Here is a 22745-nt window from a genome sequence, read left to right as displayed (position 1 = left end):
CCCATTTCCAGGGGCCCAACCCTTCAGGACAGAAGGGGGCTTGTTCTCATCACGTATGGATGGCTAATGTAGTCTCAGTGGGGCCTCGATGTGATCACAATATAGGGGTGAGCGAGCACTTACCAAGCACTGGTTTTATGGTGTCTGAGGTCGTCTGCTTAGGCTGCACGTGGCGATGATCACCCCGGGGTGGCCACCACGCTGGGGGAGGGTGCACTCTCTGGGGGCCTGATGATCTAATTACTATTCTTTATGCAGGTCTCTATTTGCCTATTATGGCTTGAAGGGTCGACCCTTTATTTAACAGTTGCTGTGTCTTTGGAAATCTAAAAGATCTGAGTCAGGTGATTCCAGTATGGTTACCGGAGTGTGTTTTAATACATCCTGTTCATTTGTATCACTTGCCTTTTCCTCCGGTTCACTCCGTGTTTCACCTTTCGACCCCGGGGTGCACATTCTAGTTGGTACTAATCATGCAATCTTATGTTCGAGGGTCCTGCGTTCCATTGGGAGTCTTTATGGGGAGCACACTTCGTTCCACACTTTGAATGATCCACTGCCAAGCAGCTGTTCAATTGCGCTCTGGTGTGGCTCAAGGAAAAGTCCAGGCTTATTGTCGCGTGTCCCCTTTGTCTGCCAAGTGTTCAGATGGCCTTCAGAGTGATTCCAGGATTAGGGAATAAGTTAAAGTGCATAGAACATGTGTGGAGAGCAGCCCCAAACTAATTCACCCTCTGTTGAGCCCTGAGCACCCGCAGCGTGTCTGATTTATAATTCTAGTACACTTCTCCTATTGGTTCTGATGGGCTGCACCGCGTGCAGAGGAGCCCAACCGCCTGTGGTGGACGTCTATTGTGAAGAGTCTGCGTGTACAACATAGGTCGTTTCAGGCCTCTTCGTTGGCCTGTACCGTTTGTGCGTTTTATCGGGCTCCGAGTATGGAGGTCACCTCACTTGGCCTCTGGGTGCATTGTGCCTAGGATCTTGGGGCAGTAGCCCGTTTAGGCAGTCGCGATGTAGGGCATGAGGGGGTGGCAGCTTTTCAAGGCGATCTTTGCAGCCCCTAGATCTCTCCACTAGATCTGGATCCAGCGTCGTGCTTTTATGGGCCAATCGTCGCCTTCCGATGCAGGGCCTGGATGGACCGTGCTGTGGGAGGCCCCCGTGTGTGTGGCGCAGTATGGTGCAGGATCGTCTGTGTCAATTGGACATGTGGTGGAGGTCGGAGTCAGAGCTCCATGGGGGTGGGAGGGGAAATTCCAAGGGAGAGGGAGATGCGGGCGTGAGCACCGGCCTGTGCTCTTCCCAGTGTTGATTCACAGGCAGACAAGGGAGTCTTTTGAATATCCAAGCTCGGGGAGCGCCTTTCCGCAGAGCACTGTGCCTTTTCTAGTAGTTGCCGGAGGAAAGTGCGAAACGCGCTGGGGGGACAGGGGAACAAAACTCTTTATTTATTACTGATGGTTATGCGGCGTTTGGCAACTCACTGTTGCACCGCCCGCACCTCTCGGTGCCGCTGCTATGTGCTCCTCAGCAGACCACACATTAGGGGCCGGGAGGCCAGATGCCTGGGATCTCCGCCGGCAGGATATGGAAACAAAGAGGGTGTTGATGAGGAAGGGTGACCCCTCCTTGCCGCTGGCTCTCAGGGCTCCTGTCTCAGCTCAATGGGCAGCCAGCAACACGTTGTGGCATCTTAACCCTGTAGGCCGCTGTCCGTTGCGCAGTAAACTCGTTTGAGTTAGCTTGAGTGGTATCTCAGTGATTCTGTGTCCGATTCAGATCGAATGTTTTCCCAATGCGTGGAGACCACCTTATGCCACCACATTTGCATAGTTTCTTTAACGGGGGGTCCCGCCGTGGGGGCTCAATCCGCTGTAGGGGCCAGAGGATGGAGCTCGCACAGAGGCAGTGTCCATCCGTGCGCCCCGTGGTGGCCAGTCCCAACCCCTTTTTTTTCCAGCAACAATGAGTAGAAATCGCTTTCAAGCCCCGCAATGTATGTTGTATTTCAATGACAACTCGGCAGCATTACCCAGAACTGACCCAAATTTTGATAGGCTCTTCAAACTTCGGCCATTTATGAAGCACTTTACTCAGCAATTTGTACCCAGCAAGTGCGGAAGCCCAACTGCATTCTGGACTACAACAAGTACGTGGGTGGAGTAGATAAAGCAGACCAAGTGCTTCAGCTATAACATGCTGTACGCAAGTAGCGCATGTGGTACAAAAAGTTTGCCATACACAATATGCATGTAGCAACGTACAATGCTTATGTGGTGTACCGTGCAGCTGCTCCACAAAACAACGTCTCCTTTCTGAACTTTGAAAAAGAAGTTGTACAATCTCCGACTATAGTCCATGTACAAACTCCCTCCTTTCCAGAGGTAGAAGATGTGGCCAGATTGAAAGATCGACATCTTGCTGATTATGTTCCTGCCACAGCCATAAAGACGCAACCTTACAAAAAATGTAAGGTGTGTACAAGGAAAAAGGAGGGATACTCGGGTGTACTGTCCCCAATGCCCTTCCAAGCCAGCCCTCTGCCTGCAGCCTGGTTACCTTTTGTATCATACAAAGAAGTAGTATTGGGAGATCCACTGATTTCCGGGAATGCCCATCATTCCTTGAAAGGGACCCATAGGCTCTGAATTCATGCATGTCTTACAAAGGAATGCTAGTCCTGCTCCCTCCACTTGAGGCTTGCCTTGGAATGGCACAGCACTCACTTCAATCCTGCCTTACAAGGAAAGGTCAGTCTAGCACCCTCTGCGTGAGGTGTGACTTGCAAAGGAATGCAATTCAGGCTCCTTCCATTTCAGGCGCGTCTTGGAAAGGAATGCCACTCCAGCTCCCTCCACTTAGACGTGCCTTAGAGAAGAAGGGAACACCACTCTGGTTCACTTCCCTCTGGGGTGTCTTTGACCATGGGTATGGTCTCAATGCGCTGTCGGTTAAATGCCCTCAGAGGGATCCAAGTACCAAGTATGGGAAAGTTAGGAGTTGCTAGTATACGTGGGTGCATAATGGCCATTAAATGTTATGAGGGCTTGGTCGAGTCCCTGAAAGCCACCCATGTTTAATTGGTATGGGTGGAGAGATTTATAGTAGGGAAATAAGCTGGAGGGTTTGTGTAAGAAGATATTCAGTTATATGTATAGCTACAGTTCGAATTGTTCGTTGTGAAAGGTAGCTACTTTCTTATGGTAGAAGTGTTGTGCAAAGTGTCATTCCAGTTGTATGTGAAAGCAGATGCGTGCGGGAGTGTGGCTGCGTCTTTGGCTACTTCCAAACGTGCAGCGCGCGAGAGGAAACATGCATTGGTTATAATCAAATGAAAGCCTGGAATTGGTACATTCAGCAACTTTCTAAAACATCTGGGTTGATAAATTACGGTGATATATTCTGCATGCTTCCAGTTATCATTATGTGGCTACATTCATGACCCCACTTAACCGTAAAGGTTGCACACTGCCAATGCATGCATTCCCTGTAGTGGAACACATTCTACAATCGCCTAGAATCCATAACATGGTCGCCCTCATCGTACTATACAATGGCTATCACAAGTGATCCTCTGGTGAAAAGGCTACAATCTGTGCAATTTATTTATTGGGTATTCATAATGCACCTATATAGCAAAGTCATGTTTCAAGGCGCATCAAGACAAGGAACAAGTTACTTACCTGTAACTGTTGTTCTCCAGCAAGGGTCTGGCATGGATTCACATGCTCATGAATATTCCCCGTCGTCAGGCTGGGAATCCTCGGTAAAGAAAAAACCAGTATCAGTTTCGTTTCTGATCTGTCTTTCGTAGTAATAACCAATCACTGGTCTCTGCGTCATACTGACCACAGCCAATGTCTGCCCTCTACCTAAGCACCGCCTCTGGCAGCCATCTTCAGATTTGGAAGCACGTGAAGTGGCAGTATGACCAAGTGAAGAGCCGCAGAGGGGTAGGCGGGAGGGTTCGCATGTGAATCCATGCCAGACCCATGCTGGAGAACAACAGTTACAGGTAAGTAACTTGTTCCTTCTCCAGCATGGGGTCTGGCATGGATTCTCATGCTCATGAATAAAGAATACATAGCAGTACACACATGCACAACCACGGGAGGTGGCAAAGGCTCAACATTAAGCATTACATCAAACTCAACATTAAGCATCTTACCTCCTCACCAGGCTCACCTCAGGCGAACAGGTTGCGCAGCACTGCTTGGCCGACCCTGGACTCCTCCCTGGAATCCCGATCGACGCAGTAGAATTTCGTGAAGGTGTGCGTCGACCTCCACGTAGCAGCCCTGCATATGTCCAGCAGGGGCACACCAGAAAGGAACGCCGTGGTAGCTGCGATCGCTCTGGTGGAATGGGCTCTCGGACGGCCAGGCAGCGGTCGGTTTGCCAACCGATGACAGTACATGATACAGCCGGAGAGCCATCTGGAAATGGAAGCCTTCGAGAGAGCCTTCCCCTGATTGACAGGTCCAAAGTTCACAAAGAGTTGTGACGTCTTCCGAAAACACTTTGTGCGGTCCACGTAGAACTTCAGCGCTCTAGCCACATCCAGCGAGTGCAAAGTCCTCTCAGCCGGCGACGAAGGCGACGGGAAGAACACAGGCAACACCAAGGGTTCGTTGAGATGGAAGTCCGACGGTACCTTGGGCATGAAGGAGGGGTGCGTCCTGAGCACTACCCTCGTGTCGTGAAAAGTCAAGTACGGGGTCTTGCACGAAAGGGCCTGGATCGCTCCCACCCGTCGTGCGGAGGTGATGGCCACAAGAAACACTGTTTTCCACGACAGAAACTTCAACGGGGCCGAGTGCAGAGGCTCGAACGGAGGTCCCATGAGCTTGGTCAGCACCACGTTGAGCTCCCACGCCGGGGCCGGAGCCTTCACCGGCGGGAACGATCTGAACAGCCCCTTCATGAACTCTTTCACCAGACGATGAGACCACAAGGACGTCCGGCCCGTGGTTCTGGTGTATCGGGAGATCGCAGCAAGATGAATCTTGATGGACGCGTGTGCCAGTCCAGCTTTGGCCAGCGTCAGCAGGTACGGCAGTACCTGGGGAGCCGTAATCCGTAGAGGGTTAATCTTCTGTGCGTGGCACCAGACAGAGAACCTCTTCCATTTGTGTCCGTAGCATTTAAGAGTCGAGGACTCCCTGGCCTTTGCAAGAACCTCTCTGCAGTCGGCCGGTATGTCGTATCCTCCAAACTCTAGCGCTGCAGGAGCCAGGCCTGCAAGTTCAGCGATTTCGGGTCGTGGTGGAGGATGGCGCCTCCTTCCCTGGAGAGTAGATCCGCGTCCACCGGCAGCTTGATTGGCGGGGACGCTGACAAGTCCAGAAGGTCCGGGAACCATATCTGCCTCGGCCACGCAGGTGCGACGAGGATCATCCTGCACCGTGACCTCTTGAGCTGGTTGACGAGCCGGATTAGCAGTGGCAAAGGAGGGAACGCGTAGAGGAACAGGCCCTCCCAGGGGAACGAGAAAGCATCGCCCATGCTCCTCGCCTGGGGAAACCTGCTGGCAAACCTCCGGCACTTGGAGTTCGTCGCCGTCGCGAACAGGTCGATCTGGGGTGTGCCCCACCGTCGGAAGAGGCGATCCACTAGATCCTGCCGTAGTTCCCACTCGTGGCACGAGCGCAGCTCCCTGCTGAGTGAGTCGGCGATGGTGTTCTTTATCCCTGCCAGATGAAACGGCACCAGAAACATCCTTTGGGCGACGGCCCAATGCCACAGGTCCTGCGCCTCCTTGGACAGTGCTGGGGACCTGGTTCCGCCCTGTTTCCTGATGTAAAACATGGTGGTGGTGTTGTCGGTGAAGATCCTCACCACCTTGCCCTTGAGGGACGGAAGGAAGGACCTGAGGGCCCAGAACACTGCACGGAGCTCCAGGACGTTGATATGGAGGGACTTCTCCGTTGGGAGCCAAAGGCCTCTCGCGTGCAGATTTTCGGTGTGCGCTCCCCACCCTTCCAGGGAGGCATCCGTGGTCACTGTCTCCTGGTGGTCTGGGGTCTGGAAGTCCATGCCCGCCGTCAGATGCGCGCGGATGCCCCACCACCGGACCGCTCGGCGGAAACTCTCGTCGAGTGTGATCCTCTCCTCGAAGCCGCCCGTCGTTTGGATCCAGCGCGCGTCCAGGAACTCCTGCAACGGGCGCATCCGGAGCCTGCACATGGGAATGAGGTAGATGCAAGAAGACATCATTCCGAGGAGGGACTTGATGGACCTCACCTTGGCCGCGTCGGAAACCAACATCCGCTGTACCTTGCCCAGGATGGACCTGGTCCTTTCCTCCGACGGGGAGGCCCGAAGGGACACTGTGTCGAGCTTCGCTCCCAGAAACAGTGCGTTTTGCGAGGGTACCAGGTGGGACTTGGCGTAGTTCACGGAGAATCCCAGGTCCGTGAGAAGTTGGACGGTCCTTGCCGTGTGATCCACGGCGAGCTCCCTCGTCTTGGCTCGGATGAGCCAGTCGTCCAGGTAGGGGTAGACGTGGATCCCCTCGCGGCGCAGCTGCGCCGCCACCGGTGCAAGGCACTTGGTGAATACCCTGGGTGCCGACCGTAGTCCGAAGGGGAGGGCTTTGAACTGGTAGTGACGCCCTTGGACCACAAACCTGACGAATTTTCGGTGCCCCTTTAGGATGGGAATATGGAAGTAGGCATCCTCCAAATCCAACAACGACAGGAAGTCTCCTTCCACCAGCTGACCCAGGATGTGCTGGAGGGTGACCATCCGGAACTTTTGCGCCTTGGTGAACTTGTTCAGACGTCGCAGGTCCAGGATGGGGCGCCATCCCCCCCCCGTCGTCTTCTTCACGAGGAAGTAGCTCGAGTAAACTCCGGAGCCCCGAAGCCTCTTTGGGACGAGTTCGATGGCGCCCTTCCTGAGCATCGCCTTTACCTCCAGGAGAAGTTGAGGGACGTGAAGTTCTTTCCTGGCCACGGGGGGGACGCGCGGACACCTTCTTTGAAACTCGAGCGCGTGGCCCCGGGCCAAGGCGTCCAGCACCCAACGGTCGGTGGAGATGGACTCCCACACGCTGACGAAGCTCGCCAGCCGGCCTCCCACCGGGGTGCTTCGGTGGGGGCCCGACCCCACGGCCGGTTCAATCCTGCTTCGACGAGGCTTTGCCGCCTTGACCTCCTTGGCGACGACGGCGGGGTCCGCCAGACTTGCCTCGTCCTCTGTAGGCCTCCTGAGCCGACGAGCGGGCCGCTTGACGGTAGGTGGAGAAACCGCCGCCGGAACTTTTGGAGGCGCCCTTGCCTCCGCTGCTCCGAAAGGGCGTCCGTCGTTGTTGCAGAACTCCAAGGGCCCGGGCCGTCTCGGTGTCCGCTTTAATGGCCTGAAGGGAATCGTCCACTGTTTTCCCAAACAGGTTGTTCCCATCGAAGGGCATGTCCAGGACTCTGGTCTGAACGTCTTGACGGAAGTCCGTAGCCTTGAGCCATCCACGCCGCCTAAGGCAAACGCCGTTGCCCAACTGGCGGAACCCAGTGTCGGCGATGTCCGTCGCAACGGTAATGGCGTGGTCCGAAGCCACCTCACCTTCCTGCAGGATCTCCAGGGCCTCTGCCCTCTTGTCGTCCGGCAAGAAGTCCAGCAGGGGAGCCAGTTTGTACCAGAGCTCCCTGTCGTAGCGGGCCACGATAGCCAAGGCGTTGGCCGCTTTAATCGTCGTCGCCGCAGACGAGATGACTCTGCGTCCCATAGCGTCCAATTTCTTTCCCTCGCCGTCCGGTGGGGAAGTCGATGTGGAGGCCGCACCCCCCCCGCTTTTTTCCTGGCCGCCGCGGAGACGACGGAGTCCGGGGTAGGCTGCGCCCGGAGGCACAGGGGGGCCGTGTCCGGGACCCGGTACTTCTTCTCGTACCGGTCTCTTCTAGCTGGCATCGTGGAAGGGTTCTTGAGGAGGGTGAGGCCCTCATCCCAAATGTCGCCCAATAGAGGCACTGAGAGGACCGTCTTCCTCTTGGCCTCGCGCCGCTGATAAAGGAAACCTTCCTTCTTCTCCTCAGGGCAGAGTTGGAAAAGCTTGGATGCCCTGGTGATCATGGAGTGGAATGATCCAATCTCGTCGGGCGGAGAAGCCCTGGTGGGAGGCGACGACGGTACATCCTCCTCGTATACCTCGTCGTCCGTACCCGTCGCTGCCGTGTCAGTCCCGGTATCATCCCCTCGGGTGGACGGGGAGGAGGGCTGGAAGGGGCGCGACGGCTGAAAAGGAGGCGGAGGGTGGATCCTTCTTTTCTTGGTAGGGGGAACACCAGAAGGTCCCGGTTCTGGGTCCCCCGAAGGGAGAGGTTCCGTCGGCAACGGTAGTCTCGTCCTTATCTCTGAGCATAAGGACTGTATAGCCAACAAAATGGCAGCCGAGTTGTCTCGCGGCGCTGGCAGAGGGGAATCCGACGGGCGATCAGGGGCACCCTCGTCGTCACCTGCGTCGGGATCCATCCTGACGGGCCGGTCTTCTTCCACGCCGAGGCCGTGGCTTAAGACCTCGACCAGCTCCTCCTCCGAGGTTGAGGCCGAATCTACGACGACGCCCTGCCCCCCCTTTTTCTTCCCCACGGGGGATTTCACGGGGGTCCTATCGATGGGCACAAAAGAGGACTCCCTCCGAGGTGGCAGGGAGACTCTGAGCCCCGAGGTCGCCACCACTGGTGTAGCCTCCACAGGCTGAGCCAGGGCCGCCGCGACAGTTTCGATAGAGGGCTTGGCCGGATGGATTAAGGCCTTCACCACCTTAGGTGCGCTCACCGCCTTATCCTTGAGGGGGGGGGACACTGCCTCGCTCCCCCTCCGCCTTCGAGCTCGACCGGGGCCTCTCCAGGAGCTTCGCCGGGTGCTCGGCCTTCCTCTTACCCGACCCAGAGCGTTGGCTCGTGGTTGATGGTGCCGGGGAGGGTGCGCCCTGCCTGGCGCCCGTAGAGCCCGACCGTTCGGCGCTCCCGGTGCCAGCAGACTCGCGGTGCTTGGCCTTATGTTGGACCCCCGTCGCCGGGCGTCCTCAAAGGTCTTAGAAGACCGCTCGGCTTTCTTCCTCTTCTTCTCGCCGGACGGGCTCTTCCCTTCCAGCCAGTTGGCGAGACGTTGATGGCGGTCCTTCATGGTCCGCTCCGACATGTTGCCGCAAAACGCACAGTCCTTCTCCACGTGCGTCTTGTCCTCATGTAGGCAGTAAAGACAAAAAGCGTGTTCGTCCTCCTTGAAGACGTTCTGCAGCTGGCATCCAGGGCAGACCCTGAACTGCTTTCCGGGCATCGAGCTTCCCTTCTCCTGGGCCATGACCGGGCCTGAGAAACTTCTGGAGTCCTCCAAAAGCGTAGCTCGACGAAATCTTCACCCTTGAGGGGCGCAGACGAATCCGACACGGGTCCCCGTTGATCGGATGGAGAATCGGTGGAGCTTGAGGCTCTTTTGACCAAAAAAACGAAGTTTTTTGAGAAAAAACGTGAAAAAAATAGCACTAACGCTCGAGAGCAATAGCACGAGGATCCCAACACATGAACGTGCGGTAAAAATCTGAAGATGGCTGCCAGAGGCGGTGCTTAGGTAGAGGGCAGTCATTGGCTGTGGTCAGTATGACGCAGAGACCAGTGATTGGTTATTACTACGAAAGACAGATCAGAAACGAAACTGATACTGGTTTTTTCTTTACCGAGGATTCCCAGCCTGACGACGGGGAATATTCATGAGCATGTGAATCCATGCCAGACCCCATGCTGGAGAAGGGAGGTACATGGGAGAAGAAAAAGACAATGTTCCTACTAGGTCGCGAGGCATTCAGGATGTGCAAGTGCAGTGACAGATAAGGAGGGGAAAGGGGGAGGAAGGGAATTGTAGGTTGAGGTGGAACAGGGAAAAGAAACAATGTTCCTACTAGCTTGTGAGACGATTCAGATCATGCAAGTGCAGTAACAGAAATGAGGGGTGAGTGGGAAGCAGCAGGGTGAAGGAAGGGGAGCAGGGAAGAAGAGAAACAACGCTCCTACTAGGTCTTGAGACATTTCAAAGCGTGCAAGCGCAATAACTAACAGGGTAAGGGGAGGAGGGAAAAGTAGGAAGGGGGAAGGAGTAATGTTCAGGGGGATGGAGGAGAAGGGTAAAAAGTGCAAGTGAACAGGTTCAAATACAGCACAGGCTGGAAATGAAGACGGCATTAAAGAGGCTGCACAGTTTGGGAAAGCCTCAGCCTATGGTGCAGGGGGCTACATCACATATGCAGGTACAAGTTGGTAAAATGCAGAAATGGAAAGCCACACCCTATGGCATTGAGGGCTACATCACAAATGCAGTTACAAGTCGGTAATATGCAGAAATGGAAAGCCATGACCTATGGTGCAGGGGGCTACTACACATATGCAAGTAAAAGTAGGAGATTGTAAGAATGGAAAGCCATATCCTATAGTGTGGGGGGGCTAAATCACAAATGCAGTTACAAGTCGGTAATATGCAGAAATGGAAAGCTGCACCCTATGGTGCAGGGGGCTACATCACATATGCAATTAGAAGTAGGAGAATGCAAGAATGGAAAGTCGCATCCTATAGTGTGGGTGGCTGTTAGGAAAGATTCGCCTTAGGTGCAATTTTCCCTCCATTTATGGACCCCCCAAACATTTTGCTTTTGTTTGGCTTACCTAACCTGACAGTGTGCAACAGCCTTCAGATGCACTCCTTTGGGCTGTTGCCAATTTGTTCTAGGGAAACTGACAAGTCCTTCAGGCTATCAGTACTGTGAAACTATTTTTCCCTTAGTCTTTGACTATGTTGCCTTTTCTTGATAACTTTGTATCCATGGTGCCAAGTACCCTAGAGTACTGCGCATAGGGGTCCTTGTGTTATGGCCCTAGCCACCCTCCAAGGATTTTTTGGTGTTTGTACAAGTATGCCTAGGACAAACTGGTGGTAGCACTTTACTATTTAAAGTATTTTTACTTTGTTTTTATGGACCATCTCGCATTTACTACGTTTGGCCCATGACTGTGGCCAGTTCCAAAAAGGGCCGTGCCACAAAGTCTCTTGTTCTGTCCTTTGACCATTTGGTCCCTTTACCTTCCCCCAGTTCGAGAGACCTTTGTATTCCTTACGGGCATGCAGCCTCTAGCAAATACCACACCTTTTGCAGTGTGCTTTGCTGTCCTAAAAGTGCCCGTTTGGTTGACTATGGTTGCGCATTGCATCTGGCTTTGAAATTAACGTGCTGTCGTGCTCATGATTGCATCCGGAGCTTGCCTTACCGAACTTTTGGATTTACTAAGATCGGAGTGGACACACCCCCAACAGCCGACATCAGTCCATAAAACACGGGCATGTTAGCGCGAGCATTCGTGCACCGTGAGTGTAGGAGGAGTGTCTGGTGTCTAGTGGCCACGGGGCCACACGGTGAGGCTGTTTTTTTTCAACCGCCCACTTAATGTACCAATCACTTTAAATCAAATGTTCAAAGAACCCGTTCTAAAAGCCAGTTAAACAGAACCAATTTGGTGTCTCAGAGACAAGAATTAAAGATGAAAACATTCAGTTAACATGATTTTGTCTTAATGAGAAATCCTCACTCTAATATGAAATTGCAGACTTCTACAAGCTCCTCTTACTCTAGTAACTCTCAGTTTATAGATCAATCTGACAATTGAAAATAACATGGAACAACTTGAACAACTCTTCTATAGACTTAGTTCCCATAATGCTAAACGTACTGGGATGAGGAAGGAGGCAAAAGGGATTCAGAATGGTGGATATTCAAAAGGTGCAGTCTAGCTGTTGCCAATTGAAACACCTGAGCAGGATATTTAAAACCCAAGATGATACCCAGCCGAGCTGTGAGGATGAAGCAGAGGACGAAGCAGTTAATGGCAATGCGGGAGAAGTAGCAGGAGGAGCTCAAGCGATCTGTGGTGCAGGAGCAGCCACTGAGAGAAGCCCACAAGTATAAGTCACCCTGATGGATGAAAACCAGAATAACTACAGAGTAAGCGTAACAGAATATGGCGTACTTAAATGAAGCCCAGCTATGAAGGAGACCTGCTACTGACGCAGCGTGAAGCTGACTGGGGCAGCCGCGGAAGAACGACGGAGCGGTTATTGCTCCCAGAGAGGCGCAACTTACCTGAGGCTTGCAGAAGTGGGAGGAATGGCAGACTGACTGCAGAAGCACTGCCGCAAAGCCTCACAGCCAGAGGGAGTTGCCGCCAACAACAGGTCAGTTGGCAGAGAGTGAAAGCTGACCCCTGGGCGCTCCATGAACAAAGGCTGTCACAATCCATTGTTTTTGAATACTGAAACATTAACAAATCTAAGCAGAACAATTTAATGAATATTAATTAAAGGAAATGAAGCTAAGTGGCAAAGAAGACAGTTCCCTCATAGGGGAAAGTTTGTAACCAGTACTTCCCCTACAGCTAAGAGGCTGTCAAAAGACTTCGGGCGAGCTACCAGTGGGAGAAACCTCCAACCAACATTATCTACAGCCAAGAGGCTACAGGCAGACCAGATCAAGACAGCCCCTGGGAAAAGCTACTAACTAGCATTACCATCAGCCAAGAAGTTGTGAGAAACCCTTAATAAAGCAACCCAATCATAAGTCATAAGAGATATAATACTGGGACAGCCAGGAAGTTGTGAAGCCACACTGAACGACTGGTGTGGAGAATACTGGCACCAAGCCATCAAGTCTGAAGTTGGTGGTAGGAGGTTTCTTCCTGGCAGGCATGTATACCAGCAAAGTGCCTATAGTAGTTAGTCCCGGCAGGCGAGTGGACCAGGAAAGAAGATTATGGTTTGATACCTTTGTGGCAGAAATATTTGTGTAAAAAACTTTTGTTGAACGAAGAAAATTCAGGTACTTTATCGTTTGTTGGATAAAAAGTAGAATCACTAAGACAAGTTGCTTTTTGCTATCCTGACAAAAGTGTTCCATTTCAAGAAGTAGTATTGAGAGAAAGTGATGTGCTATCTTAAGAAGAAGTAGTTTTCTTTTAAAGAAAGCGTTCTATGATAACAGAAAAATTGCTTTTTATTTATGGAACCTATATCTTGGGGAGAAAGTCAAGCATCCTTGAAAAGGGGATATTGTGGAAGACATTGAGTTGTTTGAATTGTCAACCTGCCGTGGTGAAAGAGGCATTTGTTTCTCCAAGAAAAACTCTGGTTGGTTGAAAAAATACTTTTCCATTTCTTTGAACAGAACTTAACAGAACTATAATCCGAGTATTCCTGAAACAGTCCAGTGTAAAGGAATACTACCCTAGTCGCAAGGAGTATTTCCAAGAACGCTGGAGTTTGAATTACAAGATTGTTTTGTTGAACTAAAAGTCAGCCATATTTTCCTTGTATAATTTGATTGTATGCATTAGTGTGAGGGCCAGAGGTATTTTGGAGACTAGGTCATTTTTGGTTTGTTTTAGTTTGCCAGGCAGGGACCTCTCTGTTAGGTTGGGGAAAGTTAGGCATTTATCAGAACCCCTTTTTACTTTGAATAAATGACAAACTTTGAGAAAACTTTACCTTTGTGTCCATCTAACATTTCTGACTCCTTACACTAACCCCACAATCCATTGAAGTGCAATACATTGTCTACCCCATAATACACCTGAGGGCAACACGTTTCCTGTCCTCCAAAGAAATGTGTGCGACCCACTGCCCACCCCCAAAAGGCCTCAAGCGCAACACAATGTGTGCCCTCCTAAATAAATCCATCAGGCTATCCAAGAAGTGCAGCAGGTAATCTACACAAAGTTTTGATTTGAAGGTAGTAATGGGGAAGTGGCCGGGTTTTAATTGAGCACAGCAATGTCTGTGCTCATTGTCCGTATCACCCTACTTTAGTTGTTGCTGTATGGTACTATGTCAGGTATCCATGGGAGAACATGGGTAAACAGGGGTAAAAAGGGTTGGGCATTGCCCTTTGCTGTGGCCCTTAGTAGCAGCGCAGGTAGAGGCTGCCCTGAGAAGCCACAGAAGAAAGCCTTTGTTGTCACATGTGCAGCACACAGACCAATTGGGGGCAGAGAGGGAGGCAGGTGGGGCAAGGACAAAGTAAATTAGGCAAGAAAAAAAAAAGGAATGAGGGAAAAAGAAACACGTTCTTGCACATAAAGGATGGGGGGGATGTAAAAAGCTCTACGCATCAGAGACTGGAGCAGAGAGCTCCTGAAATCAAATGAAAAGCACTCTGGTGCTAATTTATTTCCTTGTCACGTGTGCAACACACAAGGATCAATTGGGCAGAGAGGGAAGCAGGTGGGCAAAGGACAAACATTAGACAAGAAAAAACAAAACAAATGAATGAGGGAAATGGAAGATGTGCTATGCAGCAGAGACTGGTTGGAGGTGCTTTCCAATGCTGGGTCTGCAGACAAATTCTAATGGTGAAGTAAATGCTAGAAGAAGTGCAATACAGAAGAAGTAAGGAAGAGGTAAACATGACAAAGTAAATGTATGGTGAAGTGAATGCAAAAAAAGAGCTATGGGTAGAAGAGGATTTCTGGGCAAAGCAAAGGGGGGGTAGGAGATATCCTTTGTGTTGGGTCCATGCAGGAGTATGTCGGAGAAGTTTTGGGAAGGGTAGCAATCTCAGGCCTTTGATCATTATGAGAAAGCACAATTAGTTGTCTCACTCTGATAGTGAGAGGTTAGATTCAGTGGGCACAGGAAGGGAGCTTCACGTCAAGAAGGGTCTTAGAAAGTTGCAGCTTCAGGCAATGTCATGGCATGATCATTCTCCATCTTGTGGTCAGTGGTCTACAGTGGAACTGTGGATTTCATGGGGAAAAGGGTGTTGAAGAGGTGTGTTGATATGAACCCAGGAGGTGGTACACACTAGGATCCCCCCCAGGGTCTGCCTAATCTGTTGTACCAGACGTGGCTCAAACTTCTACCCAACACCAGGAACAGAGAGGGAAGATTAGAACCTCCAAATATAAAGAGCACCCTGCAGCACAAATGAGCAGTTCTAAAGTCTGCTTGTGCAGGTAGATTTCTCTGCACAAAGGGAGCTAGTGGTAGTAGGGCTATGGCAGACTTGCTTGCCCTTACAATGGTGACGGCCCCATTTAGGTCCAGGGCCCCAGCGCAAATAAAGTATTTAGAAAGCTCACAAAACAAAAAGGGAAGGAGAAATACTTAGCTGCAAAGGGACACAGGCCAATCCAAGAACCTCATAATAGGACAAACATCCAACCAATCCTAATTTTTAAGAGGCCTAATAGGACAGGCTGCGGAGTACAATATGGGTTGAGGAAAGGCAGGTAGAGGGAGTTGGGACAGCTGTACAAAGAGGTGCAGCAGCAGGTGGAAGACCAAGCTTGGTGCTATAAATCAGCACCTAGGAGAAACCAGACAACACAGGAACTGCTTTGCAGCCAACATACTAGAGGCCAACGCAAAGGTCGTGGCCTGGCCCAGAGACCATCTAGAAAGAATATCATATGATTGGCAACAACGAGAAGAGTTTAAAAACAGCTGGGGCAATAGCTCAAACCCCGACAGGAGCCATAGGTCCAGAGAAGGAAGCATTTCAGGCTTCAGCACAGAAATGGGGCCTCGGCTTGTGAGTGAATATAATCAAGTCAATCTGACAAGCCACCAAGTGGAGGGCGGGGAGTAATTTCTGCTGGTAATAGTCTTCGGTATCCTGTAAGGCAAGGGTGAATTATTGCTGGTAGGAGTGTGACAATAACTTTCCAGAGCTAGGGAAGGCAACCAGAGAAGACCCGGAAGCAACCAACGTGAACCACAAAGGAAAGCAAAAAGCACTGCACATGTCACTAACACAATGTCCTATTGAGACAGAGATTAGGACTTGAATCATAGCGAAAGGAAGCCTAGACAGTAGAAACTTATTTGGTTAATCCTCTAACCTGGTACCTTTTCCTATAATGCATATCCCTTTTTTAGTTACAGTGAGACACTTTAGGAGTTTCACCTATCCCCAACCTGTTAAGAATTACACATAGGCTCTAAGAGGGCACAGCTAGGATCCCTATCAAAAGTAAGGGTCAAGAAAGGAGTACGGTCAATCAAAGTTTAGTCTTATCCCCAGCTGTTGCCTTTATGCTGGCGAGGCAATCCTGCTTGGTCAAGTTCCTTTTCTATCCCTTGTAGGTCTTCAACCAACCCTTATTTGCCCGAAATAGAAGTTACTTGAAACCAGAGTCAAGTGTTCTGTTGATCCCACATAATCAGATGTGGCCATCACAAACAAATCAGAAGTCGCCTTGACCACTTTAAACACATTTCTGCCTGCTTGTTAGCCATTGAGACAAGGACATTGGTGCCCCTTATTTTATACAGTAATGTCCAGTGATGCTAACCCAACTATATATTCCATGCACAAACAAAAAGGTACACATTAGCGGTGGATATTTTCTGACACTTCTGTAACACAAAACTGTGCTTTTTAAATCAAGGTCGCATTCTTACCTCATTTTCTGCTCGGAGTGTCGAAAATTCGCTTTTCTCAAGGATGACCATGTCTTTTCGAATGGAGTCCAGGTGAGCCATGATTTGCTGTACAGTTATTTCCTGAACAAAAAGAAACCAAGCCCATTTCACATCTCAGTTTGTCAGAATAACAAATGTTTTTCTTCATCTATTTTTGGGCAAAATATGTGAAATGGATGGACAATTTCAGTACTCAGGATTTATTGCAAAGCACAAGGCTGGCTCTGAAATTCCATCTTGTCCACCTTCTTTCAGCTCACTTCTGCTACCTATGTCCACTTCCAGCACCCTCTACTACTCGCACATCATATCCATACATCTGTCAAAGTGCCTATTACTTTTATAGGGACCTACCCCCTCCATAAGGGGAATCCTACTCAAGAGTTTGTCTGTCGCCATTTTGGATTTTCTATTCCAACCAAGACATTGCTGAGAGGGCAGATATTCCCTTGCATTCTGGCAACAGCCATGTCAGTTCTGCTCATGGCACCACTGGCATGCTGCTGTGATGGTCAACCATGTCAGTAAGGCTTTACAATGTTTATCTCCGTATCACCGGCTGTTCACTGATACTACAACCCAATCCCAACCAATTCCAACCCAATACTACAACCCAATCAGGTCTTGCACCTAGGATAGGAAACAAAGGGCAGGAGATTGGAACGTGCACCATTTGTGACAATCGGTGCCATAGACATGGGGCAAGGTGGGATGTCTGAGGGACCCCCAGTGTACCACTAGGTAGAACATTACAAGACAGTGGCAACATCTGTCCCTCTTAAACCACATCAAAGTCCCCCAGGCACGGGAAGGGAACTTCATGTAACACATGTATTCCAATAGGTTACTCACTCTACTCCAACATACCACAGACCCCAGTTATAACTTGTAGTTTACACTATGCACAGGCTTGTCTTCAATGATAGGCCAAACATACACGCAATGGCCAAGCCACAAATGGAAATCGGCTTGGGTCACTTCATCCTGGAAGATGATTGGCTAATAGCACTTAGGCGATCGAAGGAGTCTCCCTTTATTATCCTCATAGGCTCCTGCACTACACATTTCAGCATTATCATTATACCACAGAAACAATGCATGAAGTCTCTCTGGCAGTTCCCAAAACATGCATGTAATAGCCGAGGGATTAACCGGCAACACAAAGCCAAGGCCTCAGTTCAATTTTTCTATTAGGTACAACAGAAAAACACAGGGGATTGGATCCGACTGAGGACACTGTGTTGGAGTAGACTCATTAGGGCCTTGGCCTTTAGTCTTTCCTTGTCTACTCGGAAAACGTCTTCGACCTGGCAGTCAATCACACTCTCTGGGGTTTTGATTGCCCTGAACGTCTTTCTGGGCACCTTGTATAATCCTTCTTGGCTGAGCTGGTCTTGTCAGGATGTAAAGGCAGTCTTCCTGCTCTATTAGAATACCTGGCACCACAAGTCACGATACCAATGGTCTACTTGATTGGGGCACCATGCAACACTTTTTATTTGTATTGGGGCCCCTGAATTAACAGGCTTCTATACCCTTCCCTTCTATTGTTGGTGCAAACCTGGCATGACTGGTTTCGCTTCCACGTCTTGCAATTCAATCAGACCTTCGGTTTGGGGCTGATAACCCAAGGACCTTTTCCTCTTTCACCTCTAGCCTTCACTCCTTTCCTCTCCATTCAATTCTCTCCTGCAAAATGTTTCATCCATTTGCTCCCTCCTTCACCTTGCATCATGCAGCTCATCTCTCCAGTTCTCTCTTCCATCACCTTCAACATCCCACATAATGGTTCTCCATTCTTATGAGAGCCCTTATGTCTGGCCTCTTTGTTGGGCAGACAGCAAATCTCTATTGTGTGGTATGAACAATTCCCTGCCAGGAAAGAAGCACGATTGGCTTATGTGATCTAATGCAACATTTAAGAGGATACATATTGTGAACTCCTGGGCCCTACCAAGAAACCTGAAGATGTCTGGGGATATTTTAAGATATACAAATTAGAACAGACAAGCACAACAAAATAATGTACAATTGTTATCTTCTGACTATTTTTGGGGGGTGGGGATGTTTTAAGAGGGGCAGTTATGTTGCTTGTCAAGACTGTATGTGGATCAACCAATTGGGAGGCCCCAAAGTTAACACCTTTCAAAACATGTTGTAATCTGACAAAGATAACAAATCCCATATACTTGTTAACTAACCATGAATGCTTAGAAATGTGTGTAAGATAACGTTTTCACAGTATTACATTAAGCATAGGCTTAGTAAAAAAAAAAGAAGAAAAAAAAAAGACTTCAGTTCAGTGTCTGAACACTGCCCTGCCTCTGGCCACCCCTCATATGTTACTCCTTACACATGTACATTTCATCTCTGCTCCAGCCTGGGAATTGGAGAGCAGGTTCTACACGATTATAGAAGGGGGTTCCCAGTGACTGCTCACAGAGGCAATACAAGGATTGCCTCTCACTGCTGGGATTCTCTCTCACTGTTTTATTGTTGCTTTATTTGTAGAACTGGAGATTTCTATACAAAGGCATCAGACCAAATTATATCCTACCCTCTCACCCAAACATTATTAGGCAAATGCACTTATTCAATTTGGAGACTCTCCTGAATTCATAGCTTCCTCTTCTTGTTCCTAAGGATCATACGCACACAGGGTTCGAAATTAAGATTTGATAAACCGTAGCTAAAAGCTGCTCCTGGGTATATAGCATAAACCTCTGACCTGAAGCTACTACTGGGGCACAAGGAGCTAGTGCATAGTTCTGCCCAAATCTAACTTCCATATAGGATTAAAACGTATTTTGTCAATTATGCATTTTATAATTATAATTGGTTATTTATGATGTGCTTAATATCAAAGAGGTTTCTAAGCGCAGACCCGGGATTCAAACTTGTGTTGCTCTGCGTCGTCTTGCTTCCAAGACGAGCATGTTGCCACTGAGCTATACTACCTGTGCATTACCCTTTAAACTTTAAATGTCCTATAGATTTGTCCGAATATTTATTTCTAGATTGTCCCAAAAGCATATAGGTTTGTTTGTTCGGCATCAGTTGGCTTGGGGAGCCAAAAGTAGCCCTCGAAGCTGTTGGTTTCAAGCTAACCAGGCTCTTCTAGGTTACAAGAAGGAGCTAAATAGCTCCCAGATCCCCTCAATTTCGAACCCTGCATATACTCTGCCCATTCACACCTAATGCACTAATTTATTTCTAGTGTTGGCCCCCAAACATTTACCATTTCAGAAATTCCCAACTAAACACTTCTCCACACTATCGTCTTTTATCATATCTACAATCACAGCTCTCTTTCCATTCCAACTCTTACCAACTAGATACCTCTGTGCACTATGTCTCGTTTCTGCTATGTTCTTTGTTCATGAACTCCCTTTTCCTCCACACCAACTTTTTCATTCTCCCCTTTCATAAAAAAAAAAAGTGTGTATGCCGGACCAGTATCTACACTAGCTGGTGCCTCTCTCGCACTAATGGCACATCTTGTGAACCGCTCTTGTTAAATCCTTATGTACATATTTACCCCTGAACTCACTCTTTTCGTCCTTATCTTTACATACACCTACTTTTCTTGCTTCACTAACCCTCATAGTCCCTTACTTTAATGCCGCTTCTCTCCCTTTATTTTGTCCTTCCTACCATCCACCCAAAATTTCTGCTCACCTGTCACTTAACACTCAACCTGCATAAGCCCCATTAGCCACTTTTATCTCATTGCTACCCTCCTCTCAACGTCTTTCCCCAATCCCACCCCTCACCGACAGTCATTGCCTCAGTCCCGTTGATCTTGCCAATTGTGCCTTTTATCATACGCAGTCACTTATTTTTTACTCCTCTTTTCCTGCACCCCCTAGCTGTACACTTCTACCATACTAGTATTCACTTCCTATTGATTCTACTGCACCCTCACTTTACTTAACATTTCACCTTTGAACTTGCTTTGCACATTTTGACTCACTTCTAGCTTCACTTTATGCTGCCCTGCAAAATATTTATAGTTCCAATTCCCTTTGGCAATAGAGAGTCTGCTTTATGACCACTGACCATTTCACACCCAACTTCCTCAGTCTTTCCTTAGACCAGTGCTATTCAAACTTTATAATGCCGAGCCCCCCTTAAGCATAAAAATTGTTGCAGAGCCCCCCCTTAAGTAAGCATAATGTTACCAGTGCCCCCCCCTCCTCCCCTGGTGCCATATTTCCTTACATTTTCTATTTTGAAGGGGCTCGTGCCCCCCTGGACATTCTTCAGGCCCCCCTACGGGGACCAACTCCACAATTTGAAGACCACTGCTTAGACATAGTAAAAAGACAACTCACCGCAGCAACAAACTGAAATCTTTTTACTGCCTGTGCTTAACGTAATAGTATATAAACCATAACTTGCATTCAAAAGGTAATTACTAGAAATGGGAGTATTATTTAAGTAAAAAGATGAGTGCAGTTGCTAAAGTGACTTGCTGTCTCGCTGGTTTCTCTGCTCCTGTGCGGCTTTGTTCCTGGACTTGTGCCAATATCCAGCCCCAGGCTCGTGATTCGAACGGTATAACTATTCTGGTGTTTGCTTGAGAACAACGGGTAAGAACTGCCAGGAACTGCTAAGAACTGCCATTTATTGCAGCCATATACACCGATTGGTTATTTTTTCTCTCTTTTTCTTTTTTTAGCGCTTGCTCCTCCCTCTCTCCCAGAATCCTACTTACTCACTGTGCACGCGCAACCGCAAGCGCGCATCTGCAGAAAATGCAGTTGCTAAAGTGAGTTGCTGTCTCGCTGTCAAGCATGAGGGCGGGAGGTGGAGGTAGCGCGATTACTTTTTTTTGGTGCTTTTTTCTTTCTTCTCATTTTATTTCAAATTAGTTTGTTTATATATTTTGTATTTTTGAAATCACCAATTTGTCTTGTTTACACTGAACTGTAATTATGTCCACCAATGCATACACACTAAAAACCGGTATGCCTTTATGTACTGTACCGGACATCGGGTCCAATGTTATATTGCCTACACACACTGACCGTGAGGCTGACCCTAATGCTGTTCTGTCCACGTATCTTCTTCCTATGGAGGAGTTCAACACTGCCTTGCCCACGTGCACTGCCATTGTGGCTGAGCCAAATGCTGCATTATTTCCCAAAAAAAAGAAAATCTTTCTTGAATTGATTCCTAAATCACGTATGTCCAAAGCAAAATGACTACGCTCTTTGTCTTTAACAACTGACATACGATCCTTTTGTATAACGGAACCCAAACAACTTCTGCTGACTGAAATTACCATAACTGAAAAAGTTTATCTCAGCTGTGAAAGCTTCATCCATGAACGCCATTTTAGATAACACGTGGTCAGTTCCAGTAGTGACTCGTGATACTCAAGAGGGTGATAATAACTCAACGGGAAAGGTTCCCGCCCCAGATGCAAACGACTCTCTTGGGATCACCATATTAGATAAAATCTTGACAGTCGCAGTGGTGAATGGTGGATCGTTAGAGGTTGGTACTCTATCACGAATGAATTAAATGTCGGATTCAGTTCTGGAATCGGCCGTCTCCTCCGGGGAAGTTGTTTTCACGCAGGGCTCCCAGGGGAATAACTCAAGTTGAACTCATTTGTGCAAATGATCCAATGTCAAAAAGTCCCCCGATATGTTCAGTTCAAGCCCAACATGAATTGCATAAAGCATATGACCTACTTACAGTTGTTGGCGTGGTCGATGATGATGCTATTTAATTCATGAACACTTCTAATAACGCATGTCACGATACAGATGATATCCTGTATATATGTTCAAACACTGGTGATCTGATTCAACTACAAGAAGAAACAGGTGCCTACTGTCCAATACTGCCTGAGGCTACCAAGCCGGTAAATCAATCTATTGAAACTAACGATCCTCCTCATGATCTTTCCAAGTCACCAATCTTGTTTGATAAGTCTGACGTATAATCCTTAAATAATTCTCTTTCCTTCATAGCACCTACGCCCCGCCGCTCAAAATTTGCTGAGCTGGCAGGAGATCACCAATTTTTCATTCAAGATCCAAACTCCCAGCGATTTTCCTTTCCAAAGGCCCCGGCACTTAACACACTCAATGCAATGAATACTGCCCTTCTTACAATGGCTAGTCTATATGAAGTTTTAGACCAAAAGATAACGAATCAATCCGATACATTGTAGCAAGTGCTGAAGGACTGTATGACAATGAAACGCCTGTGTGAAACACACAATCAGTCAATGATGTCCCTAGTAACATTAATAACACCAAAGCCCTCAT

The 22745-nt window shown here is 48.8% G+C and overlaps 1 protein-coding gene across 2 annotated transcripts in view; it reads right to left on the bottom strand.

Moving 5' to 3' along the window:
• CCDC90B (coiled-coil domain containing 90B) overlaps window positions 1-22745 on the bottom strand; it is a 382474-nt gene that overhangs the window by 210958 nt on the left and 148771 nt on the right. For both annotated transcript variants that reach the window (XM_069639861.1, XM_069639862.1), the window contains exon 4: window positions 16441-16542. In XM_069639861.1, the coding sequence (XP_069495962.1) occupies window positions 16441-16542 (102 nt within the window). The remainder of the gene's footprint in view (window positions 1-16440; window positions 16543-22745) is intronic.

The sequence above is a fragment of the Ambystoma mexicanum genome, chromosome 7q, assembly GCF_040938575.1.
Source record: "Ambystoma mexicanum isolate Mex_15411 chromosome 7q, UKY_AmexF1_1, whole genome shotgun sequence".
NCBI classification, from domain to species: domain Eukaryota; kingdom Metazoa; phylum Chordata; class Amphibia; order Caudata; family Ambystomatidae; genus Ambystoma; species Ambystoma mexicanum.
This window is presented reverse-complemented; position numbering and strand designations above follow the sequence as displayed.